Raw genomic sequence first — 19,632 nt, forward strand, 5'->3', positions numbered from 1 at the left:
CATTTGCTCTTAGGCACCCACATTACATTCAGTTTATCCAGTCGAGTTCACAACCTGCTACACTGTCTTTCCCATCTGAAATTGTGAAATCACATTTGTTTATATCCTATACTTGTATGGTTGGTTTATGTATTATGAAGGATAATTTGACTTTTCCCGTTTTATTTCATCTCCTTTGATTCATCCTATTATCATCCTAGCATCCTTTGGGGTCTTTTATTTTCTTTTTCATTCATGTAAGGAACTTGAGGACATTGTCATTGCAAGATAAGAGAATTCATGCAAAGTGCTAAGCACAGTACCTGCCACATAATAAGCTCTTGATTAACATTAACAATTGTGGTTGTGTTATTATCCCAATGCTCAGCAGTGTCTGAGCCATGGTAGGCCTTCAAAAAATATTTATTAACAAATGCATGGGTGGGTCAAAGATTGATGAGAAGAATTAATTCCCCATTTCTGAGTCCCAGGCCCATTAAATTTTATATTATCCCTCTTTTATAGATACAGAAACTGAGGCTGAGGGCAGTTAAGTAACTTGCTTAAAGTCACTCAGCTGGGAAGTAGTGACATCAGAACAGGAACCTTAATCCGCCTAACTCCCAAGATTATGTGACTAACCCTTCCCCACTCTGCTTCCTGTATCAGTATTTAGGTTAGAAGAACAAGCTGTGGAGCCAGTAAAGCCTGAAAGTCTTCCCAAGGCTGTGTGCCCAGAACAGCTGATTCTCCTGCTTCTGGCCTTGGAACACAGAGATTGGAAAGGGCCAAGAGATAGCATCAGAGCACTGACGAGCCTCACCTCTTTATTCCCCTGTGAGTCTCCCATTTTCCCTGCCCTAAGCTATCTGCTTAGTTATTTCTCCCTAGGAACTCACAATACTGTGTGTCCCCAAGGAGATACTTTGTTAAGACCAGGAAACCAAGCCCCAGGAAGGTAACTGGACTACTTGCCGGGACTGAAGTCAGTGGAATTGTGGCGGGGGAACGAGGGGTATAGGGGATGTCCAGAGAAGTAGCAAGAATGGTACAAAGAATACTGACAACTGCAGGATACCTGCAGTTACATCTCTGGGTATCAGCTTCCTCATCTGTAAAATGGGGGCAATATTCCTTTTCCTGTCTGCTCCATAGGGCTATTTGAAGCACACCAATATTAACAGCTAATATTCATTAAGTGCCACCTCTGTGCCAGATGCTTTGCTGAGTGTCTTTCATATCCTCACAGCCCTATGAAATAGATATGGTGTTTACCCCTCACCCTCTTTTTTTCCCCCACAAATAAGGAAATCAAGGTTCATGGAATTAAGCTACTCGCCCAAGGCCTCTAACTCTCAGTGACTGATCTGAAATTTGAAACTGGGCTGCCTTCTGAGCCCTTCAGAGTGGTGAGATTATGGCTGAGAGCGCATTTGTGAACTCTAAAGAATGACACAAGCCTTGTACCCTTTTGCACAAGGATATAATGTACAAGTACACAGCTTGTTATGATCGGAACTGGAGGTGGGTGCCTGGTGGAGATAATTTTCCAAGGAGGCAGTTGAACAGATCAAATGGTTAGAATGGAGGGCTGTTTCCGTGCACCATGATCTGAGTGGATCCCCGTAGTCGGGGTGGGAAAGTGGGGAGGAGACAGTCTGAGTGGTTCTTTTGTCAAAGAGAGTTGTAGTGCAGGTCGAGGTGGGGAGGAAGCTCTTGGGGTCTCAAGTCAGAGCCGTAACAGTCAGTTCAACGGCAGACACAGCACTGTGGCTGAGATGACATGAAGCTCTCTGGCAAGCCTAAGGGCAGGGAGCAGCTCCACTGTCAGACTTTCCAAGAAAAGAGGGACACATAGCCCAGAAAATAAACACATGCAGGAGCCACCCCCACCTGTGACCCCTTCATTCTCTGCTTCTCTGCTCTTCGGTTTCTAGCCACCCTGCTTCTACGCTGCTCTCCCTGTACCCACAGCCCTTTGCCTGACTTCCCTGGCACCTCCTTCCCAGGCTCATCTCCTCTCACACACACGAGAACTCTGCCGTGGCAGCTCCTTCGTTTACTTTCAGAGCTTTCAGGCCTGCCACCAGTCAAACACAACGAAGCCCAGCCAGAGAAGGCTCCAGGCTCAGGCTTGCCCCTCAGGGACAGGTAAGAGCCTCCAAGCCAGGAAGGCAGCTCAAAGGTAGGCTGCCCCCTGCACTGGGCTCTTGCTTCAGATCCTGACAACTCAGGTTTCAGGCCTAGAGGGAAGGGACACAGATCTGCCCATAGCTGGGCAGGAATCCCTACTGTTGAAACAGCTTTGGCTAGGAGCCCTGGGAATCAAAGACCCAGCTGGAGAGAGGTGGAGAAATTTTTGAGGCCCCCTGGGTGCAATGCAGAGGCCTAGATTCCCTTCTCCTCGTCCTCCCTTTCTTCAGCCAGGCAGAACCTGATCCTGAGCCCTTAGGACAGGAGCTCAGTTACCCAAATTTCTCTATCAGTGGGCTATGTTCCCCTCCCAAGAGTTCACGCCCCATGCTTCTCCAAGGATCCTAGTGGAGAAAGGGAAGTGCACATTTACTCTGGGCCAAGTCCCCAGCAGGAAACATTGTCAGTTATCTCTGGCATTGGTCCGTCTAAGGTTAGTGGGTAAGTTACTTATCTAAAATATAATTATTTCATAATATATAATTTAAAGGGAAGGGGCTCCAGCTCTGTTTTTGGAGTTGGGATGAGGGGGTAGAAAGTGATGGGTGAGCAGTAGACAATAGCGAAGGCACTGAGTGGGAGGGTAGTGGGACTACAAACAAGATCATGTGAGGAGCAGTGGCCAGTGGCAAAAAGTAGGTGCCCCAATAGGAGAGGAGGAGATCCCTGGCGGCCCAGGTTCCCCAGTGAAAGGTAGAGGGCCCTTTAAATGGTGGCCAGTTGATTCTGTGAGTGTATGGTGGTGGGAGGGGGACAGGGCAGACACTGGTGAATGAGGTAGGATGACTTAGAGGAAATAAAACCCCCAAATTCCCTCCTATTTAGAGATTCATCTTGGAGACAAGCTTGACTAAGAAAAGCAAACTGAACTCTGTCGCCAGGCCTCAAAGGAGCAGATGGAGCTTCAGACCAATGGGCCTTTGCAAGGCACGGGAGCAGGGTTAGAGGTGGCACTGGCCCAGCTCAGCTTGTATGCTCTGTCCCATTCTGCTTCAGGGAACCCACCTCCCCTCCCTGGGTCAGTCATTCTTTGAGGGGGCACAAGGTACAAGGTGCCCTGGAGTAAACAAGAAATTTGCCACAGTTTTAGGCACAGTTTTGCTTTTTATCTCATTAATGTACACTTTAATGGAACAGTTAACAGCCTCACACTCCTCGCCCCTGCCCAAGCCGTCTCCCGGGCTTTCCCACCCCTGCCCAATCAGCACCTCATCTGCCAGAGGCACAGACAGTCACCAGGCATAATGGTGGTTCGAGGAGGAGGTGGCAGCTGTGGTTCTCCTTAGAGGAGCCCTCCAAGAAGGCCCAGGTCAGGAGAGGAGTAATACTGACTCTCACAGGAGAACAAGATCTCCTGGGTCCCACTCCCATGCAGTCTGTCTCCATGGGCCTGTCCCCGCCATAGTGAGCAGCAGCAAGGCAGAAATCCTCGACAGGGGCACTTGAGGATAGAAAGGACCTCTGGCCCAAGTCCCATTCAAAGGTGAGCAAGACTATTGGTACCCCCTCTCATACAAGCCGGGTAGACACTCCTGGCTGCAGCTCCCCAAGCCCTCTGTGATTTCAGGAGTGCGGAGAGGGGCTCTTGTGGCCAGAATCCTGGAGATGTGCCACCCACGAAGACAGAAGGCCAGTCCTGCTACCTGCAGCCACAAGACTCCACCACCATGTCCTCATACTGTTTATAGACCACATTGTTGGCAGAGTCAATGAAGAGGATGCTGATGGGACTCAGCCGTGTGGGCACACAGCAGGTGGGTGGTGTGGACTCAGGGTCCATAGAGTTCATCAGGGTCTGGATGACTGCATGGTTCGTGGGCTCCAAGTGGGAGCGCAAGGGGAACTCACACAGCCCCTCGCAGTGGAAGGCTTCATACTCAAGGGGTGCAATGATCCAGTCATCCCAGCCCATGTCCTTGAAGTTGACATGTAGAGCCTTGCGACTGCAGCGGGCCTTGGGGTTCTTGCTAGGTCGCTTGCCCTGGCGCGTGGCCAGGGGGGCCCGTCGTTTTCGCCGCTGGCTGAACAGGTACTCATACACAGTCTTATCATCCTGGCCAGAGCGGGCCTTAATCTCATTAAAGAACAGGTCCCGTTTCTTGGTGCGGCCAAACACCAAGAACAGGGCCTTCTCGTGGACTTGCCGGGCAGCCCGGTCAAAGCCCAGGGCACGAAGGTCCACAGCCCGGCCCCGTTCCCAGGCCTCCAGCTCCAGGCACAGCTGGGCCGAGTTCTTAAAATTTCGGAAGAGCTTCCAAATGTCGAACACCTCCCAGCCAGATCCATCCAGGCCTGGCACGGAGCGTACATCCAGCAAGGCTGCCGGCTGCCGGCCACTGGGGCAGCTGGACAGCTTCAGCTGGGCAGCCTGCCCGTTGCCAGGGCCCACTGGCTTGGCGGTTTCTGAGGGCTTCTTCCGCAAGATCCTCAGCTCGGCCCCTAGCAGCCCGTCCTTCTCCAGGGCACTAATGTCAAACACGTACCTCTGCTTTCTGACCACAGGACCTCGGTCATCTAGAGAGAACACCCAGAAGTCATTCCTTGCAACCTCACCAAGGCAGCCAACCACCATGAGGCCTCAGGGGAGGGCCATGGCCCTCTCCCCACTTGACAGAGCTTTAACCTCTTCCCCACTCTGACAGAGTCCAAGACCCAAACCACTGAGAGACTTTTCAAGATAAGGGAGATTCCTATACAACTGACCAAGTAGGGCTGTTTATCTGTAGATAGGGCTGTGGGTGATGTGAGTGATTCCAGTGTTTGAGTCAATGACTATGCATGTCAAAGATCCATTGGCCTAAGAACTGCCTTCCACCTATCCCTCTCCCACCTGCTAACTAATATGACATCTCACTGGTGAACTCAGTGGGGTGGACATTATAATCATCCCTATTTTTTCAGACAGGGAACCTGAGGCTCAGAGAAGTTAGGTGACTTGCTCAAGGTCTCCTACCTAGGGAAAAGCAGAGTTGGAACTCTAGCCTACAACTTTTTATACCCAGTCCTGAACTGCTTACACTCTAAAGAATATCTGATGTTCTGGGTGCACAGATGAGGCACAGATACAGGAAAGTGATTTACCTAAGATCACACAGCTAGCTAATGACAAAGCTGATCTACAGTCCAATTTCCCTGGCTTTCTAGTCTAATGATTTTGTTGTGTATATGTCTGGGTGAGTGTGTGTTTCTGTGTGTGTGTAGTGTGTGTGTGTGCACATGCATGTGACTGGGTTCATACGTGAATATAAAAGGTAATGTGTGACATGTATGTGCATGTATGACTGGGCTTGTGTGAATATTTGAGGGGTATGTATGTATACGTGCATGTCTGTATGTAAGAAAATTCTGTGTATATATGTAAGAAGGTATGTGTGCATGTAGTTCATGAGTGATTCAGCATGTTATGTATAAATATATACGGCGGTGTGAGTCTATGAGAAACTCAGCAGTATGTCTGAATCAGCATGCCCTCCTTCCTAAACACCAACTTGCCACTGGGAAACATTCATACATTGCTCTAGAAGGTGACTAATTAGGCCTTTAAACTCCCTCATCTCCCCCTCTCCAAGCTCCCTTAGTGTTGGGGGGCACAAGGACTTATTTTATGAGCCCCCGAGGGGTCACAGCTTTCCCTGGCTGGGCAAGCAGCCAGCCACCTCCCCCACCCGAGCCAGACCTGCTGCTCCTGTGCCTCCCTCGCCCCTGTCACCCCCCCCCCAACGGCCAGCTCTAATGAGGAGCCTCTCCCAATCTCTGACCCCTCCCCCACCCTGCCAGCCAAAGTCCTAAGACTCATAGAACGAAGGCATTTGAGCTGCAAGCAACCCTAGCAATCAGTGATCCACTTCCCTCTTCACACTTATGGAGAAACTGAGGTCCTAAGAGGGGGCAGGACTTGCTGAGGTCACACAGCAAGTGGAGAGGAAAGGCCGCAGTGGTAACACCCAGCGGGCAGAGGCGGAGGAGGGCGAGCAGACGTTCTCCCGGCTTAATGGTAACAGTGATGTGTTTAGGACAGGAAAGAAAGCTCTCATATTTGAAGGGCTCTCAGAAATCAGCAATCAACCCCCATCTAATTGTACAGATGGGGAAAATGAGACCCCAAAGGGAGAGGAGACTTTCCCAAGGTCACATTGTGAGTCAGACCCTAGGTCTGCTACTCCACCACCGCCACGTATCTAAATGTCATTCCATGATTCCAAGATGCCTTACTGACTTCACCTATCCTGCCCCCTCTACCCCCTATCCTAAAAGCAAAGCTGTGGAACCAACAGAACCTACAGATTCATTTCTTTCTCTGCCATCTGGGAAAATCTATGAACACCTGGAGCCTAGAAAGTTTGGCCAACCCACACAGAAAGAGAGCATGGCCTGGTAAGAGTCTTAACTCTGGTCCCCAACTCTGCCACCAACTGGCAGGTCAGGGCTCCTCTCTCCAGGCTTCAGTAACCCCCTCTGCATCTAGCAGGAATTGGACTTGGAATTGCAGTGCCCAGGTGCCTTCCAGCTCTGACATGCCAGCAGCCTGGGACCTGGAATGGTCGAGATGCCACCCGAGGCCAGATGCACACACCATGTCCCACCAGTGCAGTGTCAGGGCTCTGAAAAGCCCCTCCATGCATGCAGATGCCCCTCCCTCGGAGCCGTGCCCCACCACGCCACCCCCTCACCTTGCCCTTTGTCAATAAAGCTGGTGATGGTGTTGGCCAGGCCGGCCTCCGACTTCACGCTGCTGTTGCCTCCCTTCCCGTCAGCATCTGACAGCGTCCTGTACAGCGAGAGCATGTACTCGTGGGGCGTGACGGGGGGCGGGCGGAACGACTCCTTGGGCTCTTGAGGGGGCCCAGGCTCCCTGGCCTTCTTCAGCAGGAAGGGACTGGGGATGGATCCTGCCTTTGGGGGTGCCTTACCCCCAGGAAGCTGTCCTTTTGGGGTCACAGTCCGCATGGCAGCCTGCCTTGTCTGGGAAGGGTGTCCTGGCTTGGGTTCAGGGCCACCCGATCTGAGGGGCAGCTTTTTGGGCTCATCCTTCTTGGGCTGTGTCAAGCCTCCTGTCTGCCCGGTGCCCCCCTTTGCCTTGGCATTGGTGGTCCCCCCACCATAGCTGTGACCCCCTGGCCTGAAGATGTTCCGGGCCAGAGGGGGCCTCTCCTTTGCTTCTGCTTTGGCCAGTCCTGGCCTGGCCCCCTGGGGTCTCTGGCCCAAGTCAGGGGCACCCAACACAGTGCAGATGAATTCCAGGTCCAGCCAAGCCAGGTGCCAAAGCAAGAAAGTGAGTTTGAGGAGTCTCATCCTCTGGCCAGCCGCTGGATGACACCGGACAGAAGGGCAGCAGCAGTGAAGGTGCCTCTGGTTCGGCAGGAAAGACCATGAAAGGAGCGGACCCTCAGCGGCGGTGGGAGCAGCGGGGAAGGCTTTCTCCTCAGTCTGAGACTCTCTAAGTCTGCCGGGTGTGCGTCTGTGTCCAGTCCCATAGTGGAAATGCTCCCGTAGCCAGACGTGCACCGTCTCCAGTCAGCAGCTGAAAATAACTCGTTCTTGAAAGGAGAAAGCCGACCGCCCCCTTTCTCCTGCACAACTGACTGAGGGCTTGAAGGAGGCTTGTATAAGGCTGAGGGATTTTTCCAAGAAGGAAGAATGGCGTAATGCTGCCTGTGTGCTCCAGTTTTTTTTTTTTTAAGTTTTGAATCCTTTCCAGTGAAAATACTTCACACACACACACACACACACACACACACACACACACACACACACACACACACACACACACACACACGCCTGCAGGTGCTCAGAAAAATCTTTTACAAACCTGAACTCAGGAATTGGAAACGGAATTCCAACCCAAACCAATTTAATTACTCTCTGATGTCATGCTGTCTAAACTCATTTAAGTGCGATATATTTATGTGAAAAAAATCACTGCTGCCCTTTCGAGGCCATGGCTCACAGGGGCTCTTGGCACGGAGCCCCGCAGCGGGACTGAAGGCTTAGGGGGCCTCGCAGTCCGTGGAGCAGATTCAGGGGTCTTCACCTCCGCCTCACAGGGCAGCCCACTCCACCTTCCTGAAGAGATCCCAAGGAATGAGCTCAAGCATCTTAAGCCTCAGAAGCACAGGGAATGTGGGTTTTCAGTTAAGTCCTTGGGGTGTTTTTAAAGTGTTTTTAACCCTTGCATCTAGTCTGGGCCTGATTTGTTGTTGGGAGTGAGGCACAGATGGCAGCATTTAACCACAGTTTCTTTTATTTTAATAAACTTGTGGTGACCCAGCGACAGAAAAATATCTGTACCCACTATACCCCTCCACCCAGATGCCACTAACTGAGCTAACTTCTTCAGGTTTTGGGGGCATTGCCACCCCTGAGCCTATTCCTTGTATGGATGCAGGTCTAGGGTATACCTTACTACCACCCCTGCAAAGACAGACTCAGACTTTTTTGGGAAGGACCGGCTGAGTCCCGAGGTGGCAGCCCCAACCTGGGGCGGCAGCGGCCCCTGCAGGAGGCTGGAGCAATGATTTCCCATATGAAGCTCAAGATTCTGGTAGCTCTGGAAAAAATCTGAGTTCCGGCTGGACTCCTGGGGGAAAGCTGTTCCCTTCACCTGGAATACCCTCCTTTCACTCCTACGAACGGAGGAAGTCCTCCTCATCCTGAGAGCTTCAGCTGAGAATTCACCTCCTCTGGGAAGTCTTCCCTGCTCTCCAGGCAGAGCCAATTACCCTTTCTTGTACATTTCACTCAACACTGTCTCACCACAGGAGGCAGAGGCGAACGTATAAGTAGTAGTCAGGTAGGCTTCCTTCTGAATCTGAGATTCTCTGAGCCTGTCTAATAGAGATCTATTCATAGTAAGGTCATGATTGGTAACCTGAAAGAGTACAAGCCCAGTACGTGATGAATGAAAGAAAATGAAAGTCACAGGTGGGGTGTCCAGGTGCCCAACCAGCCTTGTCATGGCGAGGCTCCCAGATCCTTGCTACTCTTCAGAGCAGAGCAGCATAACTTTGCCATTTCAAGCTTCATCTGGTGCTCTTCGGTCAGAAAACCCAGTAAAGCTCCACCTCCCCATCTCAAAGGACCAATGTGCCACCAGGCACTCTTTGGGGAGCTTTAAGGAAGAGCTGAAGCCATTGCTATCCTCTAGTTGCCCAGATTCATTAACACTTGGCTTCCCTTTTGACTCGTTGTCACTAAAGCAGCCATCTCTGGCACTCGACACTCCTCTCCCTCCCCACTGCCCGCTGTCCCAGTCCCCCCTCACCTGTCCTATGATTCCCTCATAACTGGCTTCTAGGCCTCCAGGATCTGTCTGTTCCAACCGTTCCCCTCTCTCAAACCTACCCACTGAAAAGTGCCAACTCATGTGCCCTCTCCTCCATGAAGCCCTCCCTCATCCACCAGAAAAGAGACACTCCTGAATTGCCATCACACATTTTCATGTCCCTTTCTATTTTGGCTGCTCAAAGATTATCTAGTTCTGCCCCTGCCTCCCATCTCAAATATAGTTCATTTCTTCCACTGTGTCCTTTCTTCATATTTTTAAAATCATAGCTGAATTCCTTGTAACTGTAATAACGTATTTACATACCTGTCTCCCCCATTAGATTATGACTAAACATACCATATTTATCTTTCAATTATTCCCAGTGCTGGGCAGAATGTCCAGCACACAGCAAATTCTCAGTATGTATAGCATGGTTGAATGAGTCTCTCCCTGGCCCTACATACAAAAGCCATTATTTTCCACTTTAACATGTAGTTACTTGTGGACGTGTCTGCTGGACTCTGAATTCCTTAAAGGAAGGCATTCTGTCTGGCTACTTATTAGGCACTTTGTAAGCTTAAGTGACTAAATAAATGAAGGGATGAATGAATCAAACAATCAAGATGTTCCTGCACGTGGCTTGATAAAGAGGAAGGGCTCTAGAGACAATCAACCTGGTTTTGAATCCTGGTTCGGCTGTATGGTTTAGTGTATTGTGTGATCTTTGGAAGGCTCTAAACCTCTAAAACTGAACAGGGATCATGACACCACCTACTTCACAGGGTTTTGTGGATTCAATGAAATGAATCATGAAAAGTGACTAGCCTAGCACCTGGCAAATATTAATAATAGCTACTATTTATTGAGCACATACTTGAGTAAACTAAACTCTGACCTCTGTATCCCACTGTACTTTTATTTTATCTTCACAACTCTGTGATGAAGGTACTCTATTGTACCCCCATTTTACAAATGAAGAAAGTGAAGTTCCAAAAGGTTAAATTTGTTTTTAGGCCTAATTCCTGTTTTGGCACATTTTATATCGAAGAATCCTAACCTGGACTCTAGACACACAAGAAGTGACAGGGTGATGGGGCAATTAGGGTATTCTTGGCTTTCAATCATGGTCTCGGCCAATGGGCTGGGATTCTGGGGGACAGGGAGATGTCTCAGAGCAGAGACTTGAGGACGAGGGAACTCCAGAAATGGGGCAGCAGCAGGGAAAGGGGACTCTGAGCTTGCTTAGGAGACCCTCTCCAGGAAGGAGCCCAGGGGACCAGCCTGGCTCTCACTATAAAGGTGACTAATCACTTCGGTCCCCTCTGGTAATTACAACCAGATGCTGCCGCTGGCAACACTTCAGCCTCAACATATTTAATTACTGGGACACAGAGTCCCTCAGTCCCCCATGTCCCCCTGCCTCCCCCTCTCCTGTCAGCAATATTAATGTCAAAGTTGAAGTAGAGGATGGGAGCTTTTGGGAGCCACTGGCATGGAAATAACCTTTACAGTCCCTTCTAGCCATGTAGAGCTTTTAACTTGTTACATTCCCACATCCATTATTTCATTAGCACTCTGCAAAACATCCTCTTAAAGTTGACAGGCCAGAGTATTATTATCCCCATTTTACAGATGAGCAAACACTGAATAGTAATAATAATCCTTTGCTCTTTTTAAGCACTTAGCAAGTTTCAAAGTGGTTTCACATTGATTGTGCTATCTGAACCTCCTGACATCTCTTGGAGTCAGCCCAGCACAGAACAGTGGCTGAGAGCACAGGCTCCAGGATCAGGCAACTGGGTTTGCATCCTAGCTCTGCCAGCAAACAATTGAGTGACCTTGAGTAGTCATTCATTCATGTACTTAATTATCCAACATCTATATATTGGGTGTCTACCACATAGTAGGTCCTGGGCCTGAGCACTGGGTATCTATTTAGCAGTTGACAAGACAACCAGACCTGTGCTCATATTCTCGTGGGAGAGAGACAAATAAGCCAACAAATGCATAATATCAGAAAATCCTAAGGGCTGTGAAGAAAAATTAAATAGGGTCAGAAGCTTGTCTATTTTAGACAGGAATGTCTCATGGAGGGGAGTGACATCTGAGCAGAGATCCAGACATGGTGAGGGAATGAGCCACACAAAAGTCTGGGGGATGACCACTCCACATGGAGGCAACAGCAAAGGCCCTGAGGCAGGAACGCGCTTGGCACAGCTGAAGAACCATGCCTGAGAAGCTGGGGTAGCTGAAGCAGAATGAGGAAGGGAGAGGGCGACAGGAGATGAGGTAGATCATACCAGGACCACATGGAATATGGCTTTGCAAGGCAGAGAAAGGAAGCTGAATTTTACTTTTGGTGCAGTGGGAAACCCAATGGAGAGTTTTAAGCAAGATAGCTGTCTGATTTGTGACATTATGATTAAGAGCTGGGCTACCTGCCTTCAAATCCTGGCTTCCCAATTCGCCAGCTGTGTAATCTCAGGCTAATTACTTAATCTCTCTGTGCCTCAGTTTCTTCGTGAATAAAATGAGGATAATAATATACCTATCTTATAGAGTTATTATAATTGTTCTTAAAACAGTATCTCATGCATAATAAGCACTACCTACATGTTACCTATTACTTACATATTTTAAAAAATCTTTCTCTGGTTTTGCAAAATTACGATGGAAATATTTGCTTATAAGAACTAAATGCATTTACATACATAGAACATCTTTCTTTCAGTGACCAGAATAAAGTTTAGGTGCCCCAAAATTATAGATTTTTGAGAAAAGAGATTCAGTTGTTAATACTGTCCTTGTTCACAAATGAGGAAATGGAGTCTCAGAGAAGTGAAATGGCTGACACAAGGTAACATAGCTAGAAATGATGGAGATAGGACTCAACCCAGACATATGACTCTGAATCCAGTGCTCTTCCCATAACAAGGAAGAATTGGTCTTTCTTGGCACCACCCTACATGCATGCAAGGGGTTGGCCAGGAGAAGGGCCCAGAGTCCCTGAGCCTCATCTGCACTTCTAATCTGCGAAGCCTGTGCCTCCCCATCCAGGGAGGCCTTGCAAGAGCAGAGCAGCCTAATCCTTCCATCAACCATCATTCTGGTTTGTGTTAAACTTCCCAGAGGCCGCCACTCCAGGCTCCCTTGCAGTGGGGTCTCGATGGCTCCCCCAGGAACTGCACCTTGTCAGAGTGTGGGCCTTCTGTCCTAGGTCAATCCATTCCATGGCAGACACTAGAACCTGGAAACTGTAGGTGTATGTGTCTGTCTGTCTGTTATGGGTGTTAGACATGGACAAAGTAACCATCCATCTGTCACTTTTACTCTTTACTTAAAATATCTTTCTTTATTTAAAAAAATAATTAAAACGCCTTTTAAAAAGTAATACATATTAGAAAGCAAAGTAAAAGAAATTCATGATGAAAAAAATTCAAACAGTACAAAAGAACACACAGGAAGTCTCTCTCCCACCTCAGACCCCAAGTCTTCAGTCCTTCTTGGAGGCAACTATTCCTAACAGTCTCCTGGCTGACCTTCTATGCAATGTAAGGTTAAAAGAAAAAAACTTTTTATTGAGTTATGTTATCTATACTGAATATATCTTAATTACAAAGTTAAATCATGCTCATTATAAAAAACTCACACAATACCAAATTGTACTAAAAGAGAAAGTCCCCTCTTCACTTTTTCCCAATCTCCCTCCCTCGAGATAACCACTGTTAAAAGAGTTACAGACCTGGAAACCTTATTGTCATTCTTGCACTCAGAAATCTCAGATTCTTGCTGGACTCTTTCCACTCCTCCCTCCCTTTATCTCCCACTGTTCATATAAGAGCCCTAATAGACAAGTATTATTATCCCCATTTTTGCAGCTGAGGAATTTGAGGTTCAGAGAGGGGAGGGGTTGGGGAGTTGCTCAAGAACACAAGCAGATCCAGGAGTTCAAACCCAGGTGAGTGTGTCTGCCTCCAAGCCCACGGTTCTTCCTGCCATGTTCCTCTGGCTTTCTCTTTGCATAAGCAGAAATGCTCTCTGGGTTTGTGGATTTTAATCCTAAATTAGAAAAATCTGGTGCTCAGTTGTATTAAAGCAGGACTCTGACCAGCACACTCTTCATTCTTTCTGAAGGTTTTCACCTTCTCAATCTGAAGAATACAGTATACTGTACTTCCCAAAGAGGCATCTTTAGGGCATTTAAAGTATCTTCAGGCAGACCCCAAAGATGTTGCAGGTTTGGTTCCAGACCACCACAATAAAGCAAGTATTGCAACAGAGGCAATGAGTATTTTGGTTTCCCAGTGCATATAAAACTTACATTTGCACTATACTGTAGTCTATTAAATAAGCAATAGCATTATGTCTAAAAAAATGCACACACCATTATTAAAAAATACTTTGTTCCTAAAAAAATGCTAACCATCATCTAAACTTTCAGTGAGTCATAATCTTTTTGCTGGTGGAGGGTCTTGCTTCAATGTGAATGGCTGCTGACTGATCAGGACAGTGGTTGCTGAAGGTTAGGGTGGCTGTGGCAATTTCTTAAAACAATGATGAAGTTTGCTGCATTGATGGACCGTTCATTTCAGAATGATTTATCTGTAGCACGTGATGCTGTTTGACAGCATTTTACTCAAAGTAGAACTTCTTTCAAAATTGGAGTCAATCCTCTCAAACCCTGTTGCTGATTTATCAACTAAGTTTATGTAATATTCTAAGTCCTTTGCCATTTCAACAGTCTTCATAGCATCTTCACTAAGAGGAGATTCAATCTCAAGAAACCACTTTCTTTGCTCATCCTTTAAGAAGCAACTCCTCATCCATTCAAGTCTTATCATGAGATTGCAGCAATTTAGTCAAATCTTCAGGCTCCACTTTTAATTTCAGTTGTCTCGCTATTTCCATATCTGCAGTTACTTCCTCCACTGAAGTTTTGAATGCCTCAAAATCATCCATGAGGGCTGGAATCAACTTCTTCCCAACTTCTGTTAATGTTGGTATTTTGACCTCTTTCCATGAATCACACATGCTCTTAATGGCATCCAGAATGGTGAATCCTTTCCAGAGGCTTTCAATTTATTTTGCCAAAGCCATCAGAGGAATCACTATCTATGGCAGCTAGAGTCTTATGAAATATATTTCTTAAATAACAGGACTTTAAAGTTGAAATTACTCCTTGATCCATGCGCTGCAAAATGGATGTTGTGTTAGCAGGCATGAAAACAACATTAATTTCATTGTCCATCTCCATCAGAGTTCTTGGGTGACTGGGTGCTTTGTCAGTGAGTGGTGACATTTTGAAAGGAATTTTTTCTCTGAGCAGTAGGTCTCAACAGTGGACTCAAAACATTCAGTAAACCATGATATAAATAGATGTGCTATTATCCAGGCTTTGTTGCGCCTTACTCACAAACACAGTAGATTTAGCATAATTCTTAAAGGCGCTAGGATTTTCAGAGTGGTAAATGAGCATTGGCCTCAATTTAAAGTCGCCAGCAGCATTAGTCCCTTCCAAGAGAACTGGCCTGTTTTTTGAAATTTTGAAGACAGGCACTGACTTCTCCTCTCTAGATGTAAAGTCTTAGATGGCATCTTCTTCCAATATACTGTTTTATCTATACTGAAAAACTGTTTTTTAGTGTAGTCACCTTCATGAATCATCTTAGCTAGACTTCTAGGTAACTTGCTGCAGCTTCTACATCAGCAGTTGCTGCTTCACCTTGCAATTTCATTATGAAGATGGATTCTTTCCTTAAACGTCATAAACCTCTGCTAGCTCCAAATTTCTCTTCTGCAGCTTCCTCGCTATTCTTAGGATTCTCCCTTAGCCTTCATAGAATTGAGAGTTAGAGCCTTGCTCTGGCTTAGATTTTGGCTTAAGGGAATGTTGTGGCTCATTTGATCTTCTATCCAGACCACTAAAATTTTCTTCATATCACAATAAAGCTGTTAAGCTATCTTACCATTTATGTGTTCACTGGAGTACCACTTTCAATTTTTTCAAGAATTTTTTCTTTGCAATTACAATTTAGCTAACTGTTTGGCACAACAGGCCTAGTTTCAGCCTGTCTTGGCTTTCAACACACCTTCCTCACGAAGCTTGATCATCTCTAGCTCTTGGTTGAAAGTAAGAGACGTGTGACTCTTCCTTTCCCCTGAACACTCAGAGGCCATTGCAGGGTTACTAACGGGCCTGATTTCAATACTGGGTATCTCAGGGAATGGTGAGGGCCAAAGAGAGGGAGAGGGCTGGGGGACTGGCTGGTTGGTGGAGCAGTCAGAACACACACAGCATGTATCAATTAAGTTCTCTGTCTTATGTGGGTGCAGTTTCTGGCACCCCAAAACAATTACAAGAGTAACACAAGGATTACTGATCATACATCACTGTAACGAGTATAAAAATCATGAAAAAGTTTGAAATATTGCAAGAATTACCAAAATGTGACAAGTCACAAAGTGAGCAAATGCTGCTGCAAAAATGCCATCAGTACACTTGCTTGACACATGGTTGCCACAAACCTTCAATTTGTAAAAAAAAATACATTTGTGAAATACAATGAAGCAAAGGGCAATAAAACAAGATATACCTGTAGTATAGCTGGCTTTGTGCCTTCTGGGTCTGGCAGATGTTTATAGCTGTTCCTGTCAGTCATCAAAGCATCTTGGGGTGCTTTTATAGGCTCTTCAGGGGTTCCCAGCTGGGCCCCTCTCCCACACTCCCTTTAGCGAAGGCATCTATCTCTATTGCCAATGGTCATTTGTCTTCTTCATTCTGGGGTCCCTTTATCTCTCTAAGAGGCCCTACTGAACAGGATCCAGGATGGGCCTATGCAGGCTCTCTTCCACTTAGCCCACATCTGGCCTACAGAAAACATTCCCTAACAAATTCTGGGAGAGCAGGCCAACCCCAGCACAGCAGCACTCTCCCTGGTCTGCTACCAAGACAGTTAGCAGTCCTGTCTCTTGTTGCTCACTGTGTGTCTCTGTGTCACATTTTGGTAATTCTTGCAATATTCCAAACCTTTTATGATTATTATACTTGTTACGGAGATGTATGATCAATGATCCTTAGTGTTACTATTGTAGTTGTTTTGGGGTGCCAGAAAAGGTAGACTCAGGCGCTATGCTTCCCACACGCAATGGGGATGGCTTTGGCATCTCAAACCTTCCTGGAAGTTTTCTCTCCCTAGTTAACTCTCTTGAAGAGTTAAATCTTCCCCAAGAAGAGGAAAACTTGTAGCCAGAAATATCTCCACATAAATTCTCTCTCCTTCACTCTTCTGGCCCTATAGATAAGGGATTTAAGAACTTGTTACAACATATTTTAGGCTGTAAGAAAAAATACAAACTTTTCTCAGCACCTCATTTTTAAATTTCAATATATTTAAAAAAAAGAAAAAAAGTCAGTCAATCCAGGCAGCCTCTTAGCATGGTGCAGGGGGATTTTCTACATACGTAATGAGCAAGGCTGGGATGCAGGGTCCATACTGTAGCCCTGGGAGAAAGTTAGGATTGAAAGCATATCCCCAGAGGTGGAATTTAGGACATAAAAGGAAGAGCCCAGTTCACCTGGGAAGGACCAGGGTGGTTTTCTTTCAACTGATCCATTGTCCCTCTCTCCTTTGAGGCTTCCTCCCAGTTCTGGTTCATTAAACAAGTTTGAACATGGCCAGACTCTAATCATGTCTGGATTAAGTCTTGTCCCATAGGGCTCTTGAGTCCTAAACAATTAAAGTGATGTATATGAATACCTGTTTGTTTATGCCAAATGTTCCTGGCATTTTGTGGGACATTTGAAGGCTGATGTAGTTTCAGGGCCTAGAAAATCTCTAGGAGGGGAATTTTACCCATTTTCACACATGCACTATCCTCCACTTGCTGCTCTGGTCCAGAAAAAATACCCAGTTGTGCTTGGTGTTTTAACTTGCTGTTAATACACTGTATTATTCAATACTAGTACATAATAGATGTTCAATAATGTTTGCCAGGTGAATAAATATATGAATAAGGGAATAAATGAGTGAATCCCCCTTTACAAAGATCAATGATTACTGTTTCAATCTAATCCCCTTCTACTCCATTTACCCTTTATTGGTATGTATTGGTAGTCTGAAACCTATGTTTATTCCTCATGGTCCTAAAATGTATTCTATGGTTTGCTGATGGATTTTATGTCATTAACCTTTGTAACACTGAGGCTAATTGATTCATTCACTCAGTAAAAGCTTATTTAGCACCTACCATGTGACAGGCTCTGTGCTAAACACTAGAAACAAGTCAGACATAGTTCACTCCGGGGAAAGTGATCTAGGTAGATGGCAAAGTATGTACACTGAGACAGAAAAGAGGTTGGTGTGTGTAACATTCAGGTTGTTTCCTTACTCTCCATTCCAAGTATCACTGTATTGAACATTCTTTTGCACAGTACCTGTTACAGGAGTATTTCCCTGCGGTGGATTCCCACACCACTGATTCTTCGCATCTTTTTCTCTGTCCAGTGTCTTGGATGTTTCTTCTTTCTTCTCTAGATAGCTTGTCTTTCAGAATCAATGTCCTCCCTTCTCTCCTTTTCCCCCCACTTACTTTTTCCTAAACTTTTAAGAACTTTTTCTTCCTTAGGGGAGGAAAGATGTAATATAGCTCTTATCAGTGCTCCCTTTGGCTGTGGATGGCCTGTTTCATTCCTATCCATTCATCCATCCTCTAGTCACTCGGCACTTACTAAGCACTTACTTTGTATCAGGCCTTGTGTTGGAGATGCACTATCTTACGCAGTGCTTTTCAAATGTGCTCCTGATGGATGCATGGGAACCACCCAGAGTACTGCCAAAATGCAGATTCCTGGCCTCCATCCCTGGTTTACTGACTCCCTAAGGGTAGAACCCAAATGTCTGCACTTTAAGGAGTTCCCAAGCTTTTTGTTTTTTTCTTAAGTCCCAACTAAAAATTTAGAACCCCTGAATGGAAGAGAGGCAGGTAAATGAGATTTATACCTCTAAGAAAGTACACTGATAATTTATGCACAAACACTATGGAAATAACTCCTGAGGCATAAACGGAAGAAAAATTCCCTAGAGGAAGTCAGACTTACTCAGAAAAGTAGAAAAACTGCAGTTCAGCAGACGAACGTAGGGCATTCGGGCAAAGGACACTCTGTGCAAGGGCATGTGGGTGAAAACAGGGTTGTGTTCACACGACACTAAGTCACTATGCAGTGAGCGTTGTGCTGCCTGAGGGTGCTTGGAGCTTCGGGATCTGAAGGTGAGAAGACCCTAAAGCCGATCGGCCTGCAGGTTTTACTGAGACCAAAAGGCCGATTCGTTTATTCTTCAAGTCATTAATTGTACGCGGGATCGAGGGAGGAGCAGTGCGCAGGCGTACCTAGAACCAGGCTACCTCATACATGCGCAGTGCGTAACTCCGAAGCCAGGAGGGGGATGGCTAAGGGCAAGTTTTTCTCTGAGACCAGAAATCCCCTTGTTCGGACAGAACGTCCAGTAACCCTGGGCATCCTCAGTTCTGGCGAGGGAATCTTGCGTCTCTTAATATAATCCCTTCTTTTCTTCTGGGAGACTCAATAAATCAGCTGCCAGTACTCAACATGGCGGGAGACCCCTGAACTACGCAGCCCGCTGTAGGTGCCCTACTCAGCGGGGCGGAGCCCTCGAAAGGGCGGGAGTTTGGGGGCGGGAGTTTGGGGGCGGGGTCCGGGTTCCAAGAGGGTCGGGGGCCTCCGCGGCGGCTTAAGCTACTCCGGCGCGGAGGGACACGCTGGGAATCCGCTGAACCCGAGAGTGGTGAGATGAGGCGAGGCCTCAAGGGCAGCGGGAGGTTTCCGGGTTAACGGTCCGAGGCCCAAGGCTGGCCCGCCGAGGGTGCCTTTGGGGATCCCGTTCCGGCAGCGGCCTCCCAATCCCCGGGAGGAACCCGAGGCCCAGAGAAGGGCTGAGACCTGTGCTAGGACTCCTGACCTCTTGCGTCCGTGTGCTACAGCCGCTATCACTCTGGGTTCCAGTCCGTGCCGAAAGGGATCTTCCCGATCTTGTATCCAACAGCCGACTGGCCCGGGGTTGTCAGGATAAGGCGCTGCGCACGCCTGGCCGTCTCTCACGACTCCCAGAATTATGCGGCTCCGTCTGTCCTTGGGCCTTGCACGTGATCTGTGCGAAAGCCCAGTCCCACCCGCCGTC

The 19,632-nt window shown here is 47.2% G+C and overlaps 3 protein-coding genes and 1 long non-coding RNA gene across 4 annotated transcripts in view; 2 read left to right on the top strand and 2 right to left on the bottom strand.

Moving 5' to 3' along the window:
* LOC118920910 (ubiquinol-cytochrome-c reductase complex assembly factor 1) overlaps positions 1–19,554 on the bottom strand; it is a 143,483-nt gene extending 123,929 nt beyond the window's left edge. The window contains exon 1 of the mRNA XM_057502939.1: positions 19,414–19,554. The gene's annotated coding sequence lies outside the window, so the exon portion shown is untranslated. The remainder of the gene's footprint in view (positions 1–19,413) is intronic.
* Positions 815–4,874, top strand: LOC130683894 (uncharacterized). The gene is made up of 3 exons (XR_008997939.1): positions 815–964; positions 3,740–3,926; positions 4,675–4,874. It is a non-coding gene; the product is annotated as an uncharacterized LOC130683894 (long non-coding RNA).
* GDF5 (growth differentiation factor 5) lies at positions 3,812–19,543 on the bottom strand. The gene is made up of 3 exons (XM_036902464.2): positions 19,414–19,543; positions 6,843–7,693; positions 3,812–4,686 (listed from the first exon to the last, which is right to left on the bottom strand). Exons 2-3 carry the CDS (start codon positions 7,462–7,464, stop codon positions 3,812–3,814), a joined length of 1,497 nt encoding a protein of 498 aa, XP_036758359.2. The 5' UTR covers positions 7,465–7,693; positions 19,414–19,543.
* The window catches only part of CEP250 (centrosomal protein 250), a 46,174-nt gene continuing 45,694 nt past the window's right edge, over positions 19,153–19,632 (top strand). Inside the window, exon 1 of the mRNA XM_057502930.1 lies at positions 19,153–19,239. The gene's annotated coding sequence lies outside the window, so the exon portion shown is untranslated. The remainder of the gene's footprint in view (positions 19,240–19,632) is intronic.

The sequence above is a fragment of the Manis pentadactyla genome, chromosome 5, assembly GCF_030020395.1.
Source record: "Manis pentadactyla isolate mManPen7 chromosome 5, mManPen7.hap1, whole genome shotgun sequence".
Classification (NCBI taxonomy): Eukaryota; Metazoa; Chordata; class Mammalia; order Pholidota; family Manidae; genus Manis; species Manis pentadactyla.

Excerpts from the sequence above, each read along its gene's own strand:
- GDF5 (XM_036902464.2), bottom strand. The coding sequence starts at position 7,464 with ATGAGACTCCTCAAACTCACTTTCTTGCTTTGGCACCTGGCTTGGCTG. Across the intron at positions 4,687-6,842 it reads CTTTATTGACAAAGGGCAAG|ATGACCGAGGTCCTGTGGTC; the intron begins GTGAGGGGGTGG and ends TGTTCTCTCTAG.